This window comes from Zalophus californianus, chromosome 13, assembly GCF_009762305.2.
Source record: "Zalophus californianus isolate mZalCal1 chromosome 13, mZalCal1.pri.v2, whole genome shotgun sequence".
In the NCBI taxonomy this organism is placed as follows: domain Eukaryota; kingdom Metazoa; phylum Chordata; class Mammalia; order Carnivora; family Otariidae; genus Zalophus; species Zalophus californianus.
The window spans coordinates 12387479-12408116 of record NC_045607.1 but is presented as its reverse complement, the minus strand read 5'-3'; the positions used below and the strand labels follow the sequence as shown (position 1 = coordinate 12408116).

At 40.4% G+C, this 20638-nt stretch overlaps 1 protein-coding gene across 1 annotated transcript; it reads left to right on the top strand.

Moving 5' to 3' along the window:
- The first annotated feature begins 234 nt into the window (after positions 1–234).
- Positions 235–18154, top strand: LOC113934172 (olfactory receptor 1J4-like). The gene is given in 5 exon segments (XM_027614686.1): positions 235–540; positions 542–738; positions 14525–14546; positions 17232–17328; positions 17331–18154. Coding segments are annotated over 5 exon segments (1446 nt in total).
- The last annotated feature ends 2484 nt before the right edge of the window (positions 18155–20638 follow it).

The following is a 20638-nucleotide window of genomic DNA, read 5'->3' as shown; positions in this document are numbered from 1 at the left end:
AAGAAATTTATGCTGGTCTCTTTTGAAGGAAATCTTGTTTGCTGTTGGAAATCTGATGCATTCTGCGACCAGAAGGGGGCAGACAGAAGATTCAGACAGCAAAATATCTCAATTTTGACACAGTCTCCAGGAAAAAAAGCATGGGGCTGTAATGTACACACAGTTATGATAACAACCATATCTCAGTCCCTGAAATTTCCTACTCCTTTTATCACAGCATAGATTGAGGAGACAATGAAGAGGGAGAACCAGAGCAGCGTGTCCGAGTTCCTCCTCCTGGGGTTCCTCATCCAGCCAGAGCAGCAGGGCACGTTCTTCACCCTGTTCCTGGGCGTGTACCTGACCACGGTGCTGGGGAACCTGCTCATCATCCTGCTCATCAGGCTGGACCCTCGCCTCCACACGCCCATGTACTTCTTCCTCGGCCACTTGGCCTTCACTGATGTCTCTTTCTCATCTGTCAGTGTCTCAAACATGCTCAGGAACATGCAGACTCAACACTTATCCATCCCCTATGTGGGGTGCATTTCTCAGATGTATTTTTTTCATACTTTTTGTTTGTCTTGACAATTTCCTTCTTGCTGTGATTGCATATGACAGGTATGTGGCCACCTGTCAGCCACTCCACTACATCACTGTCATGAGGGAGGAGCTGTGTATCTTACCGGTGGCTGGATCCTGGCTCCTCTCATGTGCCCGATGCCCTGTTGCATACTCTTCTGTCCCACCTGTCCTTCTGTACTGACAATACCAGCCCTCATTTCTTTTGTGATCTCACTACCCTTTTGAAGTTGACCTGCTCAGACACTTGCCTCAATGAGCTAGTTATCTTCACTGAGTGGGGAGTGATTGCCTTCCTACCATTTTGTGCTATTTTGGGCTCCTATATCCGCACTGGGGCAACCATGCTGAGAGTCCCCTCCATCAAGAGGATCTGCAAAGCCTTGTCCACCTGTGGCTCCCACTTCCTCATGGTGTTTTTGTACTATGGGACTCTTGAAATGATTTACTTCATGCCTTCATCAAACAATTCCAAAGTCAAAGACATAATTGTTTCAGTCATGTATATAGTGGTGACACCCATGTTAAATCCCTTTATCTGTACCCTGAGGAACAGGGACATGAAATTAGCTCTGGGGATACTTTATAGCAGGAAAATTATTTTTGCCAAGTAGCCGTTACTCACTCATGTTCTTTTTTTTATTTTAATTTTTTTATAGAAAAGCATAATCACTCTTTTAAACTTTGTCATGCACAATATTGAGTTGTTTACTCACTTCTCATTACTTAATCCTTTTTTTGCTATTTAAATTTTAAAGTTTTATTTTTTATTTTTTTAATTTTTAAAGTTCATTTATACTTAACTGATGAATCCTTGAACACTACATAAAAAACTAATTATGTACTATAGAGTGGCTAACTGAACATAATAAAAAAAGATTAAAGTAGGATCAGAAAAAAATAAAGTTTATTTATTATTATTATTATTATTATTTGCAGTGTTCAATGATTCATTAGTTCATATAGCACCCAGTGCTCATCACAACATGTACCCTCCTTAATACCATGTTCTTAATTTTCCTAGTGATGTTTCCAGGGACATCTCCTTGAAAAACCGTGGAAGTGGCAAAAATGGCCAAGTTACTTTGCAGCCCCTCCTTGCAAGTGTGGTTTTTTCCTACCCACTGAATCTGGGCAGAACTTGTGGTTGACTTTGACTAATACAGTCAGTGAAAGTGGTGTGAGATTTCCAAGCCTACGTAGACTCTATTGCTGCTACTCTTGGAACTTGAGACCACCATGTCAACTAGTCCAAGTTAGGCTGTGTGAAGATGGGGGCCACATGGAGGAGAACCAAGATCCTCCAGCTAACAATCAACCAGCTCCCAGGTGACCTGCCTGATAGGTAACAGCAGAGGCATGAGTGAGCCCTTGTTGAGATCAACTGAACTAAACTCAGACAAGAAGCCCCATCCAGCTGAGCACATTCCCAGCCCAAACTGTCAGCCCATAGAATTGTCATATAAATAATGGTTGTTGTTTAAGCCACTAAGTTTTGGGATGGTTTGTTATGCAGCAAAAGCTAACTGATACAGTGACTGTCCTTGTTTCTGGTGCCCTCCACACTTTTCTTGATTTCAATGGTCACTTCCCCTTTTTGGACCCCTGCCTGGTTGTATTCCCTGCCTATTTTTATAGAACCCACTGAAAAATATTCAGGTTATGATCTCCATAACCTATTGGCTTAGCTTTAGCTATATCTCTTCATGTCCTCGTTATTTTCACATAACCCTTGGTATGTGGCATTATCAGCAACTCTCATTTTTGCAAAGTTAACATCTTAAGGTACTTCCTTATCCATCTGAAGAGATAAGAATGACTTGCCATGATATCAAAATACATGAACTTCTTTTCCTGAAGGAAGATTACACATTATATGTTTCCTCTTGAAGAAGAGAAACAATTTTAGACTAAGATTAGAGGTCTGAATAACATTGCATTTTGTATAAGTTATACCTTCTTACCCTTTAACACTTGATACCAGGCTGAAAAGATAAGAATTCTCAAATGTGGTTTTGATTTTAATTTCCCTGATGGCTAATGATGATGACACATTGAGATACCACCTTACACCAGTTAGAATGGCAAAAATGGACAAGATAAGAAACAACAAATGTTGGAGAGGTTGTGGAGAAAGGGGAACCCTCTTACACTGTTGGTGGGAATGCAAGTTGGTACAGCCACTTTGGAAAACAGTGTGGAGGTGCCTCAAAAAATTAAACATAGAGCTACCCCATGAGCCGGCAATTGCACTACTCGGTATTTACCCCAAAGACACAGATGTAGTGAAAAGAAGGGCCATATGCACCCCAATGTTCATAGCAGCAATGTCCGCAATAGCCAAACTGTGGAAAGAGCCGAGATGCCCTTCAACAGATGAATGGATAAAGAAGATGTGGCCCATATATACAATGGAATATTACTCAGCCATCAGAAAGGATGAATACCCAACTTTTACATCAACGTGGATGGGACTGGAGGAGATTATGTTAAGTGAAATAAGTCAAGCAGAGAAAGTCAATTATCATATGGTTTCACTTATTTGTGGAACATAAGGAATAGCATGGAGGACACTAGGAGAAGGAGGTGAAAAATGAAGGGGGGGAAATCAGAGGGAGAGATGAACCATGAGAGACTATGAACTCTGGGAAACAAACTGAGGGTTTCAGAGGGGAGGGGGGAGGGCGGATGGGTTAGCGCGGTGATGGGTATTAAGGAGGGCATGTACTGCATGGAGCACTGGGTGTTATACGAAAACAAGGCATCATGGATCACCACATCAAAAACTAATGATGTATGGTATGGTGACTAACATAGCATAATAAAATAAAAAAAAAAGAAGAATTCTCAAATGTGATCTGCTACTTGTCTTTAGAACAAAATTAACATATGGACCATTACAGTTGAATTAGTATGAAGGTTTGTGGAACATGGTTTTAGATAAACAAAAAGTCATTAAAATGGTTAATGTTGGGGCGCCTGGGTGGCTCAGTCATTGAGCATCTGCCTTTGGCTCAGGTCATGATCCTGCATCGGGCTCCCTGCTCAGCGGGAAGCCTGCTCTCCCTCTCCCACTCCCCCTGCTTGTATTCCTTCTCTTGCTGTGTCTGTCTCTGTCAAATAAATAAATACAATCTTAAAAAAAATAAAAAAATAAAAAATAAATAAAATGGTTAATGTGACACTGAGTAATATGTAGAATTGTTGAATCACTAAATTGTACACCTGAAACTAATATAACATTATGTTAACTATGCTGGAATTAAAATAAAAAATGGCAAATAAATTTTATTGTTTGTATAAAAAATGGCTAATATGAAATTTAATGATAATTCATAGTATCAATTTATGTAAATGAGATAATAAACATTTTAGTTCTTTGTCCTTTTGCCTATCATGCCCTGTAGTTATAAAGAGTATGTGTGCCTGCAAGTGCTTAAAGTAATAAAGTTCAGAATGGTTGCATTTGTAATGCAGTTGCTAGTTACAGATTGTGTCTGATTGTTTCCTAAAATCTAAACATATTGCAAAGATTTTGGCTTTATTATCCTTAAATCAGTTTTTGCCTATGACAAAAACCCAGCAGAGGAGCATAGTGCATTAATTCTCATTTCCAAATTCCCTAAACCAATGTAGGCTGTATATATATTTTTTCTTTTTTCATAATTTTTTATTGTTATGTTAATCACCATACATTACATCATTAGTTTTTGATGTAGTGTTCCATGATTCATTGTTTGTGCATAACACCCAGTGCTCCATGCAGAACGTGCCCTCTTTAATACTATTCACCAGGCTAACCCATCCCCCCACCCCCTCCCCTCTAGAACCCTCAGTTTGTTTTTCAGAGTCCATCATCTCTCATGGTTCGTCTCCCCTCTGACTTACTCCCCTTCATTCTTCCCCTCCTGCTATCTTCTTCTTTTTTTTCTTCCCTTAACATATATTGCATTATTTGTTTCAGAAGTACAGATCTGTGATTCAACAGTCTTGCACAATTCACAGCGCTCACCATAGCACATACCCTCCCCAATGTCTATCACCCAGCCACCCATCCCTCCAACCCCCCACTACTCCAGCAACCCTCAGTTTGTTTCCTGAGATTAAGAATTCCTCATATCAGTGAGGTCATATGATACATGTCTTTCTCTGATTGACTTATTTCACTCAGCATAACACCCTCCAGTTCCATCCACGTCGTTGCAAATGGCAAGCTCTCATTCCTTTTGATGGCTGCATAATATTCCATTGTGTATATATACCACATCTTCTTTATCCACTCATCTGTCGATGGACATCTTGGCTCTTTCCACAGTTTGGCTATTGTGGACATTGCTGCTTGTATATATTTTTTTAACTAGAACTTTCTTTGTGGGGACAGCTTACTTATGCCTTCTTAATCTAGGTTATGAAAATGAGTTATCTTTTGCTTCACAAACAGCATGACTTGGGGGGCGGAGCAAGATGGCGGAGGAGTAGGAGACCTAGATTTTGTCTGGTCTCAGGAATTCAGCTGAATAGGGATCAAACCATTCTGAACACCTACGAACTCAACAGGAGATCGAACAGGAGAGTAGCAACAACTCTCTGAACAGAGAAGCGACCACTTACTGGAAGGTAGGACGTGCGGAGAAGTGAATCCGAGGCGATATTCGGGAGGATAAACGGCGGGGGAGGGGCCTCCGCCGGCCGCTTCTGGCAAGTGCTAGAGCCGCGGAGCACAAAATCGGACCTTTTAAAAGTTGGCTCGGCGGAGGGACGTCGCTGCAGTGGCTAAGCGGGGGGTGGAATCCTCCCGGGACAGTGTGGTCTCAGGACCCGTGGGGTCACAGAGAGACCGGGGGTGCCTGAGTGCGGCAGAGCTCCCAGGTGTCGGGGCGGGGAAGCCGGCTGCAGATACGGAGCAGAGTCGCGGGCTCTCAGCTCGGGGTTGCCATAAACTGTGATCTGCGGCCCAGTCGGGGCACGGCTCCCCCAGCAAGGACCCAACAAGCAGCAGATCCGGGGAGACTCCCCTTCCTTCCCGGGGAGGAGCGGTGCGGGAACGTACTGCAGGGATCTGCTGGGTTTGGAGACTCCGAGCGGGGTCGGGTGCCAGAGATAGCAACGCTCGATCACAGGCCGGGTGAGCATGGAGAGCGGCCGGAGACCGGGGACACGGGAGTGACTGCTTTTCTCTGGGGGCGCACTGAGGAGTGGGGCCCTGAGTTCTCGGCTCCTCCGGGCGGAGACTGGGAGGCCGCCATTTTCGCCCTGGTCCTCCAAAGCTGTGCCGAGAGCTTGCAGGGAACAAAAGCTCCTGAGAGCAAACTGGAGCAGCTTCCTTAGCCCGGACCGACAAGGGCGGGGCAATTCCGCCTCCGGCAAAGACATTTGGAAACCACAGCAACAGGCCCCTCCCCCAGAAGATCAACACAAACAGCCAGCAAGCCAAGACCAAGTTGATCGATCAAGGAGAATAGGAGAACTCCAGCGCTAGGGGAATACTGCACATAGATTCATGGCTTTTTTTTTTTTTTTTTTTTTTTTTTTTTACCATGATTCATTATTTCATCAAAGTTAATTTTTGTTGACTTTTTTTTATTTTTCTTTTTCCCTTTTTCAACCAACATCTTATAAATCCCTTTTTTTAAAAAAAAAAAAACATTTTTTTTTTTCATTTTTAGAGTCATATTTTATCCCTTCATAGTAGTTATCCTTGTTTTTGGCATATATATATAAGTTGTTCTCTCTTTAAAATTTTGAGGTACAGTTTCTTCTAACAGATCAAAATATACCCTAAATCACTAGTGTATGGCTTTGTTCTAGTCTCCTGCCTGATCACATTCTCTCCCTTTTTCCCTTTTTTTTTTTTCCTTAAATCTTCTTTCTTTTTTCAAACAACTTATCTTACCAAGTCCTTTTATAAAATCTTTTATAATTTTCATCTTTACAGTCATCTTCCATCCCTTCATTGTATAAACCCTTATTTTGTACATATATGTCTTTCTTCCTTTAAAATTTTAGGAGGCACTTTTTTCTAACAGACCAAAATACGCCCAAAATCTAGTGTGTGGCACTGATCTATGCACTAGCCTGATCATATTTGATCATATTCTGCCTTTTTTGAATTGTTTTGTTTTTGTTTTTATCTTTTTTTTCTTTTTTTTTTCTTTTTCTCTTTCTTTTTTCTTTCTTTCTCTTTCTTTTCCCCTGGTTTCGGGTCTTTTCTGATTTGTATACAGTATATTTGCTGGGGACGTAGTAAACCTGTTAGCCTTTTGTTCTCTCATTCATCTATTCTCCTCTGGACAAAATGACAAGACGAAAGAAATCACCTCAGCAAAAAGAACAAGAGGTAGTACCGTCAGCCAGGGACCTACTCAATACGGACATTAGTACGATGTCGGACCTAGAGTTCAGAATCATGACTTTAAAGATACTAGCTGGGCTTGAAAAAAGCGTGGAAGTTATTAGAGAAACCCTTTCTGGAGAAATAAAAGAACTAAAATCTAACCAAATCGAAATCAAAAAGGCTATTGATGAGGTGCAATCAAAAATGGGGGCACTAAATGCTAGGATAAATGAGGCAGAAGAGAGAATCAGCGATATAGAAGACCAAATGATAGAAAATAAAGAGGCTGAGAAAAAGAGAGAGAAACAACTACAGGATCACGAGGGCAGAATTCGAGAGATAAGTGATACGATAAGACGAAACAACATTAGAATAATTGGGATCCCAGAAGAAGAAGAGAGAGAGAGAGGGGCAGAAGGTATATTGGAGCAAATTATAGCAGAGAACTTCCCTAATGTGAGGAAGGAAACAGGCATTAAAATCCAGGAGGCACAGAGAACCCCTCTCAAAATCAATAAAAATAGGTCAACACCCCGACATCTAATAGTAAAACTTACGAGTCTCAGAGACAAAGAGAAAATCCTGAAAGCAGCTCGGGAGAAGAGATATGTAACCTACAATGGTAGAAACATTAGATTGGCAACAGACCTATCCACAGAGACCTGGCAGGCCAGAAAGGACTGGCAAGATATCTTCAGAGCACTAAACGAGAAAAATATGCAGCCAAGAATACTATATCCAGCTAGGCTATCATTGAAAATAGAAGGAGAGATCAAAAGCTTCCAGAACAAACAAAAACTAAAAGAATTTGCACACACGAAACCAGCCCTCCAAGAAATATTGAGAGGGGTCCTCTAAGCAAAGAGAGAACCTAAAAGCAGCAAAGAGCAGAAACGAACACAGACAACAGACAGTTAACAGTCACCTTACAGGTAATACAATGGCAGTAAATTCATACCTTTCAATAGTTACCCTGAATGTAAATGGGCTAAATGCCCCAATCAAAAGACACAGGCTATCAGATTGGATTAAAAAACAAGACCCGTCAATATGCTGTCTGCAAGAGACTCATTTTACACCCAAAGACACCCCCAGATTGAAAGTGAGGGGGTGGAAAACCATTTACCATGCTAATGGACACCAAAAGAAAGCTGGGGTGGCAATCCTTATATCAGACAAACTAGATTTTAAAACAAAGACTGTAATAAGAGATGAGGAAGGACACTATATCCTACTTAAAGGGTCTATCCAACAAGAAGATCTAACAATTGTAAATATCTATGCCCCGAACATGGGAGCAGCCAATTATATAAGCCAATTAATAACAAAAGCAAAGAAACACATTGACAACAATACAATAATAGTGGGGGATTTTAACACCCCCCTGACTGAAATGGACAGATCATCTAAGCAAAAGATCAACAAGGAAATAAAGATATTAAATGACACACTGGACCAAATGGACTTCACAGACATATTCAGAACATTCCATCCCAAAGCAACGGAATACACATTCTTCTCTAGTGCCCATGGAACATTCTCCAGAATTGATCACATCCTAGGTCACAAATCAGGTCTCAATCGGTACCAAAAGATTGGGATCATTCCCTGCATATTTTCAGACCACAATGCTTTGAAACTAGAACTCAACCACAAGAGGAAAGTCGGAAAGAACTCAAATACATGGAGGCTAAAGAGCATCCTACTAAAGAATGAATGGGTCAACCAAGAAATTAAAGAAGAATTAAAAAAATTCATGGAAACCAATGAAAATGAAAACACAACTGTTCAAAATCTTTGGGATACAGCAAAGGCAGTCCTGAGAGGAAAGTATATAGCAATACAAGCCTTTCTCAAGAAACAAGAAAGGTCTCAAATACACAACCTAACCCTACATCTAAAGGAGCTGGAGAAAGAACAGCAAAGAAAGCCTAAACCCAGCAGGAGAAGAGAAATCATAAAGATCAGAGCAGAAATCAATGAACTAGAAACCAAAAGAACAGTAGAACAGATCAACGAAACTAGGAGCTGGTTCTTTGAAAGAATTAACAAGATTGATAAACCCCTGGCCAGACTGATCAAAAAGAAAAGAGAAATGACCCAAATCAACAAAATCATGAATGAAAGAGGAGAGATCACAAGCAACACCAAAGAAATACAAACAATTATAAGAACATATTATGAGCAACTCTATGCCAGCAAATCAGATAACCTGGAAGAAATGGGTGCATTCCTAGAGATGTATCAACTACCAAAATTGAACCAGGAAGAAATAGAAAACCTGAACAGACCTATAACCACTACGGAAATTGAAACAGTCATCAAAAATCTCCCAAGAAACAAAAGCCCAGGGCCAGATGGCTTCCCAGGGGAATTCTATCAGACATTTCAAGAAGAATTAATACCTATTCTCCTGAAACTGTTCCAAAAAATAGAAATGGAAGGGAAACTTCCAAACTCATTTTATGAGGCCAGCATTACCTTGATCCCAAAACCAGACAAAGACCCCATCAAAAAAGAGAATTACAGACCAATATCCTTGATGAACATGGATGCAAAAATTCTCACCAAAATACTAGCCAATAGGATCCAACAGTACATTAAAAGGATTATTCACCACGACCAAGTGGGATTTATTCCTGGGCTGCAAGGCTGGTTCAACATCCGCAAATCAATCAACGTGATACAATACATTAACAAAAGAAAGAACAAGAATCATATGATCCTCTCAATAGATGCAGAAAAAGCATTTGACAAAGTACAACATCCTTTCTTGATCAAAACTCTTCAGAGTATAGGGATAGAGGGTACATACCTCAATATCATAAAAGCCATCTACGAAAAACCTACAGCGAATATCATTCTCAATGGGGAAAGGCTGAGAGCTTTTCCCCTAAGGTCAGGAACGCGGCAGGGATGTCCACTCTCACCACTGCTATTCAACATAGTATTAGAAGTCCTAGCCACAGCAATCAGACAACAAAAAGAAATCAAAGGCATCCAAATCGGCAAAGAGGAAGTCAAACTCTCACTCTTTGCAGATGATATGATACTGTATGTGGAAAACCCAAAAGACTCCACCCCAAAACTGCTAGAACTCATACAGGAATTCAGTAAAGTAGCAGGATATAAAATCAATGCACAGAAATCAGTGGCATTCCTATACACCAACAACAAGACAGAAGAGAGACAAATCAAGGAGTCTATCCCATTTACAATTGCACCCAAAACCATTAGATACCTAGGAATAAATCTAACCAAAGAGGCAAAGGATCTGTACTCAGAAAACTATAAAATACTCAGGAAAGAAATTGAAGAAGACACAAAGAAATGGAAAAACGTTCCATGCTCATGGATTGGGAGAATCAACATTGTGAAGATGTCAATGCTACCTAGAGCAATCTACACATTCAATGCAATCCCCATCAAAATACCATCCACTTTTTTCAAAGAAATGGAACAAATAATCCTAAAATTTGTATGGAACCAGAAGAGACCCAGAATAGCCAGAGGAATACTGAAAAAGAAAAGCAAAGCTGGTGGCATCACAATTCCGGACTTCCAGCTCTATTACAAAGCTGTCATCATCAAGACAGTATGGTACTGGCACAAAAACAGACACATAGATCAATGGAACAGAATTGAGAGCCCAGAAATGGACCCTCAACTCTATGGTCAACTTATTTTTGACAAAGCAGGAAAGAATGTCCAATGGCAAAAAGACAGTCTCTTCAACAAATGGTGTTGGGAAAATTGGACAGCCACATGCAGAAGAATGAAACTGGACCATTTCCTTACACCACACACAAAAATAGACTCCAAATGGTTGAAAGACTTAAACGTGAGACAGGAGTCCATCCAAATCCTAAAGGAGAACACAGGTAGCAACCTTTTCGACCTTAGCCGCAGCAACTTCTTCCTAGAAACATCGCCAAAGGCACGGGAAGCCAGGGCAAAAATGAACTATTGGGATTTCATCAAGATAAAAAGCTTCTGCACAGCAAAAGAAACAGTCCACAAAACCAAAAGACAACCGACAGAATGGGAGAAAATATTTGCAAATGACGTATCAGATAAAGGGCTAGTATCCAAAATCTATAAAGAACTTATCAAACTCAACACTCAAAGAACAAATAATCCAATCAAGAAATGGGCAGAAGACATGAACAGACATTTCTCCAAAGAAGACATCCAAATGGCCAACAGGCACATGAAAAAGTGCTCAACATCGCTTGGCATCAGGGAAATCCAAATCAAAACCTCAATGAGATACCACCTCACACCCGTCAGAATGGCTAAAATTAACAAGTCAGGGAACGACAGATGTTGGCGGGGATGTGGAGAAAGGGGAACCCTCCTACACTGTTGGTGGGAATGCAAGCTGGTGCAACCCCTCTGGAAAACAGTATGGAGGTTCCTCAAACAGTTGAAATTAGAGCTACCGTTCGATCCAGCAATTGCACTACTGGGTATTTACCACAAAGATACAAATGTAGGGACCCGAAGGGGTACATGTACCCCAATGTTTATAGCAGCAATGTCCACCATAGCCAAACTGTGGAAAGAGCCAAGATGCCCATCGACAGATGAATGGATAAAGAAGATGTGGTATATATACACAATGGAATATTATGCAGCCATCAAAAGGAATGAGATCTTGCCATTTGCAACGACGTGGATGGAACTGGAGGGTGTTATGCTGAGTGAAATAAGTCAATCAGAGAAAGACATGTATCACATGACCTCACTGATATGAGGAATTCTTAATCTCAGGAAAGAAACTGAGTGTTACTGGAGTGGTTGGGGGTGGGAGGGATGGGGTGGTTGGGTGATAGATATTGGGGAGGGTATGTGCTACGGTGAGCGCTGTGAATTGTGCAAGACTGTTGAATCACAGATCTGTACTTCTGAAACAAATAATGCAACATATTTTAAGAAAAAAGAAAAAGAAGAAGATAACAGGAGAGGAAGAAAAGGGGAGTATGTCAGAGGGGGAGACGAACCATGAGAGATGATGGACTCTGAAAAACAAACTGAGGGTTCTAGAGGGGAGGGGGGTAGGGGGATGGGTTAGCCTGGTGATGGGTATTGAGGAGGGCACGTTCTGCATGGAACACTGGGTGTTATGAACAAACAATGAATCATGGAACACTGCACCAAAAACTAATGATGTAATATATGGTGATTAACATAACAATAAAAAATTAAAAAAAAAAAAAAAAAAAAACAAACAGCATGACTTGATTTCCAGAAAAGAAAAAGCTAAATGTGTCTATTGTTTATGGAAATTTCTAGAAGTGAACAAATCAGACAAAAATATTTTCCTTTTGTGGAGCTTATGTTCTAGTGGGGAGACAATGCAAATAAACTTAATATGTAAGTTTCATGGTTTTTACGTGATATAAAATGTAGTACTGTGGAAAAATCAGGCATGCAGGGGACAGGCTGCAACTTTAAGTGGTGTGATGACAACTGGTCTTACCCAGAAGGTGATATTTGAACAAAGAATTGAAGGCATCAGGGAACAGAGCCACTGGCACATTTGCAGGAAAAGTGTTTCAGAGAGCAGGTACAGCAACTGCAACATTCTGAGATGTGACAATGCCAGCTATGTCCAAGCAACAAAAATGAGATTCATCCCTGAAGGGGAGTGAGAATATATGGAGAAGAGCAGGAGGAGACATATATGTTTGTTTGTTTGATGGATAATTTTAAAGCCAACAGGGCCTAGGTCCTCTAGGCTTTGTGATTTGATTTTTACTGTGAATTATTTGTATAGCACTTGGAAGCTTCTCAGCAGAAGAGTAACATGATTCAGCTTTGAAAAGGATCACTCTGGCTGGAGAAGGGAGCTGTGTGGAAGCAGGGGGGCCACCTAGGAGCTACTGCAACAGTACAGTTAAGAAATGATAGGCTGGAATGGTAGCAGAGGAAGTAGTAAAAATTTAGTGAATACTGTATTTGGTTGTAAGTTGGAACTGACAAGAATTGCTGATGAATTGAGAGGAGTGTGAGAGAAAGGTAGGAGTCAAGGATTCCTGCATTTTTTAAAAAAAGTTTTTATTTAAATTCCAGTTAGTTGAGATGTTGGGTGGCTCAGTCAGTTAGGCGTCCACTCATATGTGGAACATAAGGAATAGTGCAGGAGACATTAGGGGAAGGGAGGGAAAACTGGGAAGAAATCAGAGAGGAAGACAAACAATATGAGACCCTTGACTCCAGGAAACAAACTGAGGGTTGCGGAAAGAGAGGTAGGTGGGGGGATGGGGTAACTGGGTGATGGGAGTTAAAATATGTTGAGCACTGGGTATTACATTCAACTAATGAATCATTGAACATTATATCAAAAACTAATGATGTACTATACCTTGGCTAATTAAATTTAAGTTAAAAAAGAGAGATAATAAGATATGAAGATATTTGCACAAAATAAAATAAAATAAAATAAAATATTTTAAAAAATAAATAAATTCCAGTTAGTTAACTTACAGAGTAATATTAGTGTCAGGTGTACAATATAGTTATTCAACACATCCATACAACACCTAGTGCTCATCACAACAAGGGTGCTCCTTAATCCATCCCCATCACCTACTGAACCTATCCCCCCACTCAACTCTCCTCTGGTAGCTAAAGGATTCCTACATTTTGGTTTGAACAAGATGGGAGTTATCAATAACTACGATGTTAATGAAACAAATGTGGGAGCATGTGTAAGCAGCTGAAGGTAATGAGTCTGTAAAACATAGCAACAAAATAGTCAAAGTTTATTCAGGACTTAGAAAATGCCAGAAAATGTTCTAAGTTCATTATGTGTTTTAACTCATTTAATCCCTTAGGGCAGGAATAAATTCTTACTATTAGATTGGAAGAATTAATTAATCAGTTAATTCAATTATTCATTCAATAGCAATCCTATGGCAATACCAGTGATTCTAGATATCATTATCTTTTTTGGAAGATACAAAGATAATGATCAAAATAGCTGATGTCCATTGTGCATTTATGTGCTTTTGCATGAAACATCTCATTTAATTTCAAGAATAACTTCTGAGGACAATGTATTTTTATCCACACTTTACAGGTGATGTAACAGGGCTGAGGGGATTACTTTATGTGCTCAGGGCCAACAATTAATGAGAGGCATAGCCCAGACCCAGTTCTTCTGAGAACTGAGCCCAAGGACTCAATCTCCTCCCTCTACGCTCTCTTGGAAAAGGCACATCTCCACACCCTGAAGTCTCTCCCGAGAGACAGAGGGGACCTGCAGGATGTGAAGTTAAAGCTAGATTGAGTGCTCATGGTAGCAAGTGGTGTGGAAGTTTGCAGAAGCCAGACTTATTCTTCCTGGACCATAATGTGCTGTTGGGAGAGGCTGACCCAGTGCATTGGCAACACTGATGATGGAGGCTAAGCCATTCCTACTTGCCCCTGGAATTATGAACAGGCAGAGAAGAGCCTAGAGTGTCCCTGGGATCTGGGTCACCCTCTCAGGTGGCTCTATCAGCTCAGTCCCCCCAGCCCCTGCACAGGCTCCTCCCCAAGGTCTGATAGGAATTGGTGGCCATTAGTCTGCTTGAGTCTTTCCTTAACCAGGAGCTTAGAGACTTTCCATGAGTCCTCTCTGAGGTTTGTAAAATTGTTATCTCCTGCCTGTTGCCCTGGAGCTCAAGGACAGACACAGAGAGCTCATGAGGTCATGGGCTCACAGAGGCTTTCTTCTTACTTTTTGTTCCTGGTGTTCTCAACAGAAGCTGAGGACTCAGGAAAATGTTTTAGAAGGTACCTGAGCTCACTAAGGAGTGGCACAGGTCAGAGTGAGCTGGGAATTCTAGGTGGGCAAGGTGTATCTCTGTGTCTAGAGTTCTACATATGTATGGGTCTGTGTGGTGTTTCCTTGCCTGTACAATGCAGATACATAAGTATGTTTTCTTCATGAATTTTCTTTGTGTGCGCATGTGTGTTTGTGTGTGTGTATGTAATTGACTCCCAGTTCTATTCTTTTCCTCTCTTAGACAAGAGCATAGAAGTCTAAATAAGTGTTGCCCCTTTAAACAAGCGCAGGGCATTTGTGTGTGTGATCTGGGATCTTCTAATCAGTCCCACTGAATTCAAGTGTTTGCCCCACGTCTCTTTCTGTAACTCCCACATTTTCATCCTTGGACAGACATCATAATTAAGTAAATGAGATTGTGTAGTCTGAAGAAAGACACATATGCTCCCTAGTCTGGGGGAGAAGTTTCCTGAATTTACTCATGACCAGAAATAGGTAAGAGGTCTTGAACTGTCAGCTCAGTGTGTGATTATGTGTGATATTGTATTTTGTTTGTAAGTCATATTTTATGTGGTTCCAAATGTTTAGAATGTGTTGTTGTTGTTGTATGTTTCATGTACTTGTCTTAGGGGCCTCTGGTTCTTTCCTATGAACTCAATTACTTCCTTAACTGTGTTTCAAAAGTAGCTATATATATATAAGCAGGGGGGTTCACATGCATTTCCAGTCCTGGGCAGGTATTATATACTAATGAGTGTAAGCTCGGTGTTTGCAGTATGGCAGACTGGGGCCCAATGTTCAGTCTGGCTCTTATATATTTTATGATCTTAGGAAGCGACTTCCTCTCTCTGGCTCAGATTCGTCACTGGCAAAGGAGAGGTAACCATTTTTACTTCATCATGCTATTTTGAGGATAAATGAGGCAACGCACACAAATTATTCAGCACCATGCCTGTAACATAATAGGTAATAGGAGGAATTTTTATTATCTTTTCCCAAATCTGATGTTTGTGAACCTGGCTTGATATAAAGATATAAACTCCTTGAACACAAGAGACTTCCTATTTCTTGTTCACTACTATGTACTCGATATGGGACAAAGCTTTTGTTCAATAAATATTTGTTGAGGGGCGCCTGGGTGGCTCAGTCGTTAAGCATCTGCCTTCGGCTCAGGTCATGATCCCAGGGTCCTGGAATCGAGTCCTGCATCGGGCTCCCTGCTCAGCAGGAAGCCTGCTTCTTCCTCTCCCACTTCTCCTGCTTATGTTTCTTCTCTCACTTTGTCTCTCTCTGTCAGATGAATAAATGTCCTTTAGTTGTTTGGGGGAAAAATCTGGTTAATGTGACAGTTTCATATATCCTTAGAGCTAGAGATGAACAAATTAACTTATGCACCATTAGTGTATAAGAAAGCAACTGATTCTGTGCATTGATTTTGTATCCTGCCACATTACTGAATTGCTGTATGAGTTCTAGTAATTTGGGGGTAGAGTCTTTTGGGTTTTCCACATAAAGTATCATGTCATCTGTGAAAAGAGAGAGTTTGACTTTTTCTTTGCCAATTTGAATACCTATTTCTTTTTGTTGTCTGATTGCTATTGCTAGGACTTCTAGTACTATGTTGAACAATAGTGGCGAGAGTAGGCATCCTTGACATGTTCCTGATCTTAAGGGAAAGGAACAGCTTTTCCCCATTGAGGAATATATTCACTGTGGGTTTTTCATGGATGGATTTTATGAATTTGGGGAATGTTCCATCTATCCCTATACTCTGAAGAGTTTTAATCAGGAAAGAATGCTGTATTTTGTCAACTGGTTTTTCTGCATCAATTGAGAGGACCATATGGTTCTTCTCTCTCTTCTTGTTAATGTGTTCTATCACACTGATTGATTTGCGAATGTTGAACCACCCTCACATCCCGGGGATAAATCCCACTTGATCCATGGTGGATGATCCTTTTAATGTATTGTTGGATCCTATTCGCCAGGATTTTGTTGAGAATTTTGGAATCCATATTCATCAGGGATATTGGTCTGAAATTCTTAACTTTTACATCAGCATGGATGGGACTGGAGGAGATTATGCTAAGTGAAATAAGTCAAGCAGAGAAAGTCAATTATCATATGGTTTCACTTATTTGTGGAACATAAGGAATAGCAGGGAGGACATTAGGAGAAGGAAGGGAAAAATGAAGAGGAGGAAATCAGAGGGTGAGACGAACCATGAGAGACTATGGACTCCGAGTAACAAACAGACGGTTTTAGAAGGAAGGGGAGGTGGGAGGATGGGGTAGCCCAGTGATGGGTATTAAGAAGGGCACGTACTGCACGGAGCACTGGGTGTTATACGAAAACGATGAATCGTGGATCACCACATCAAAAACTAATGATGTACTGTATGGTGACTAACATAAATAAATAAATAAATAAAATATCTAAATCGTTAAAAAAATTAACTCATGCACCAAAAGTTGTGAGAAATAAACATAAATGTTATAACATGTTTACTGACATTCCCTATTTTCCGCAATTGCCAGAAGAGATAAAAACAGCATGAGGAAGGAGAACCGGAGCAGCGTGTCCCAGTTCCTCCTCCTGGGGCTCCTCATCCGGCCAGAGCAGCAGAGCGTGTTCTTCGCTCTGTTCCTGGGCGTGTACCTGACACGGTGCTGGGGAACCTGCTCATCATCCTGCTCATCAGGCTGGACCCTCGCCTCCACACGCCCATGTATTTCTTCCTCGGCCACTTGGCCTTCTCTGATATTTCCCTTTCATCTATTATAGTTCCAAAGATGCTCATGAATATGCAGACTCAGCAACAATCCATTCCCTATGTGGGGTGTATTTCTCAGATGTATTTTTTCATAGTTTTTGGTCGTCTTGACAACTTCCTTCTTGCGGTGATCGCATACGACAGGTATGTGGCCATCTGTCAGCCACTCCACTACACCACTGTCATGAGGCAGGAGCTGCGTATCTCATTAGTAGCTGGGTCCTGGTTCTTCTGTTGCATCCATGCCCTGTTGCACACCCTTCTCTTGGTCCAACTGTCCTTCTGTGCTGATAATATCATCCCCCACTTCTTCTGCAACCTTACTGTGCTCCTGAAGATGAGCTGCTCAGACATCTCTCTCAATGAACTGGTCATCTTTACTGAAGGAGGAATGTTTTTCATCCTGCCCTTGAGTAGTATCTTGGGCTCATATATCCGTATAGGGACAACTGTGCTGAGGATCCCCTCTACTAAGGGACTCTTTAAAGACTTTTCTACCTGTGGCTCCCATCTTTTTGTGGTGTCTTTATACTATGGAACACTTGCAGGTGTTTACTTTTTCTCCTCATCATGGGACTGCAATGACAAAGACATAATTGCTTCGGTCATGTATACTGTAGTTACCCCTCTGCTGAACCCCTTCATCTATAGCCGGAGGAACAAAGGTATAAAACATGCCCTAGAAATATTTGTCAAGAGGGCTAACTTTTAAGTGACAATCACTACATCTGATTATTGCAGTCATGCACAGTGAGATATATCTCCTAAAACGTGACAATCACTACATCTGATTATTGCAGTCATGCACAGTGAGATATATCTCCTAAAACTATTGTATGGTTGGCAACTCTATGTAACTTAAAACGAATATACATTCTGCTGTCATAGTGTTGTTAATATGTTTGTTACTTGGATTGTTAAATATTCTTTACCCTTAATTTTTTCCTCCTTGTTCATCATCTCTTATATGTGCAAAATCTTATGTGAAGCATGCTGCATAATTGTAATTGTGGATTTATTTTTCCCCTTTTAGATATGCTCAGTTATTGCTTATGTATTTTATATGCTATGTTATTGATGACATGCAGATTTAGCATCATGATCTGCTCCTGTGTACTGATTCTTTAAAGCAGTGGTGTGCTGAAGCTGGCTTACATTGGCTTCAAGTTGAATGTGGACATCTCTTTCAACTCCACATTCAATGATATCACATTGGTAGACTGAAATCAGCCATACTGGAAATAATTACACTATGGTAACTGGCAAAGGCTACAAAGCAAGGCTCCTCTCTCAGAGCTATTTTTATTCATTTAACATCATACCACTGCATTTATAAATAGGAGATATTTCTCTTTATCTCTAGCAGCAGGTCCTGCCTTAACATCTTCTCATCTACTTCTTCTGATTATTAGTAGAGCTATGTCAGCTTTCTTTTGGTTAGTGTTTACATGGTATGTCTTTTCTTTATTATGTTCAGTTACCCAACATATAGTACATCATCAGTTTTTGATGTAGTGTTCAACAATTCATTAGCTGTGTATAACACCCAGTGCTCATCACAACACGTGCCGTCCTTAATACCCATCACCTGGCTACCCAATGGTATTTCTTTTCCATCAATTTTCTTTAAACTGTTCTATGTCCTTATATCTGTGAGATGTTCCTCGTTAGCACTGTGAAGTTAGGTTGTGTTCTTTTTAGATAGATCCATATTCATTGTATTTCTGGGGAATTTGATCTAGTAACATTTAATACGATATATTTGAATTTATATTTTTCACATTACTATATGTTTTCTTTTTTAAATTTTTGTTTAAATTCAATTAGCCAACATATAGTATATCATTAGTTTCAGGTGTAGAGTTCAGTAATTCATCAGTTGCATGTAACACTGAGTGCTCATCACATCATGTGCCCTCTTTAATGCCTGTCACCCAATTACTCCATCCCACCACCCACCTCCCCTTCAGCAACCCTCAGTTTGATTCCTATAGTTGAGTCTCTCATAGTTTGTCTCCCTCTGATTTCTTCCCATTCTGTTTTCCCTCCCTTCCTCTATGGTCCTCTGCCCTGTTTCTTATATTCCACATATGAGTAAAACCATATGATAATTGTCTTTCTCTGATTGACTTATTTTGCTCAGTATAATAACCTCCAGTTCCATCCATGTCGATGTAAATAGTAAGCTTTCATCCTTTTGATGGCTGAGTAATATTCCATTGTATATATATACTACCTCTTATTTATCCATTCATCTATGAACATCTGGGCTCTTTTCATAGTTTGGCTACTGTGGACATTGCTGCTATAAACATTGGGGTGCAGGTGCCCCTTCAGATCACTACATTTGTATCTTTGGAGTAAATACCTAGTAGTGCAATTGCTGAGTCACAGGGTAGCTCTATTTTTAACTTTTTGAGGAACCTCTATATGTTTTCCAGAGTGTCCGAACTGCAGGATACCAGGCACATACTCTCACCCTGGCCCTAACCCTAACCCTAGATCTGAGAAAAAAAAATAAGATGTGGTACACGCACACACACACACGCTAAGATGTAGTACACACACACACACACACACACACACACACACACAATGGAATAATACTCAGCTATCAAAAAGAATGAAATATTGCCATTTGCAACAACATGGATGGAGCTAGAGAGTATTATTCTGAGTGAAATAAGTCAGAGAATGACAAATACCACATGATCTCCCCTCATATATGGAATTTAAGAAAAAAACAAAAGAGCAAAGGGAAAAAAGTGTTAAACATAGTGGGTGAAATTTTAATAAGAAAAAAGTTAGGGTTATATCATTTTAAAGTATCTACTCAAATGATACTAATTACAGAAGTTAAAATAGTAACTTTACAGTAGAGAACCTGGCAGACACCACTTTAACCAACTGATCAAGGATAAAATCACTAGTCTGATATTATGAAGCCAGGTTCACAGGAGAATGACAACACCCCAACAATGCCACCTCAGCACTGGAGTCTCATGTCATTTTAAGGCATTTAAATAACTGACACCAGTTTTCCAAGGGTCATCTACTATTTCTGCCACAGTGAACTATTACAGTTGGGCTGTGTCTTGGTGTAGTAAATTATCCCTCTACATTCAAAAAGATCTATACTCATAGAGGGCAAGGTCTTTGCCTTTCTTGTTTATGTCTACATTCTCATCCCTTAGTA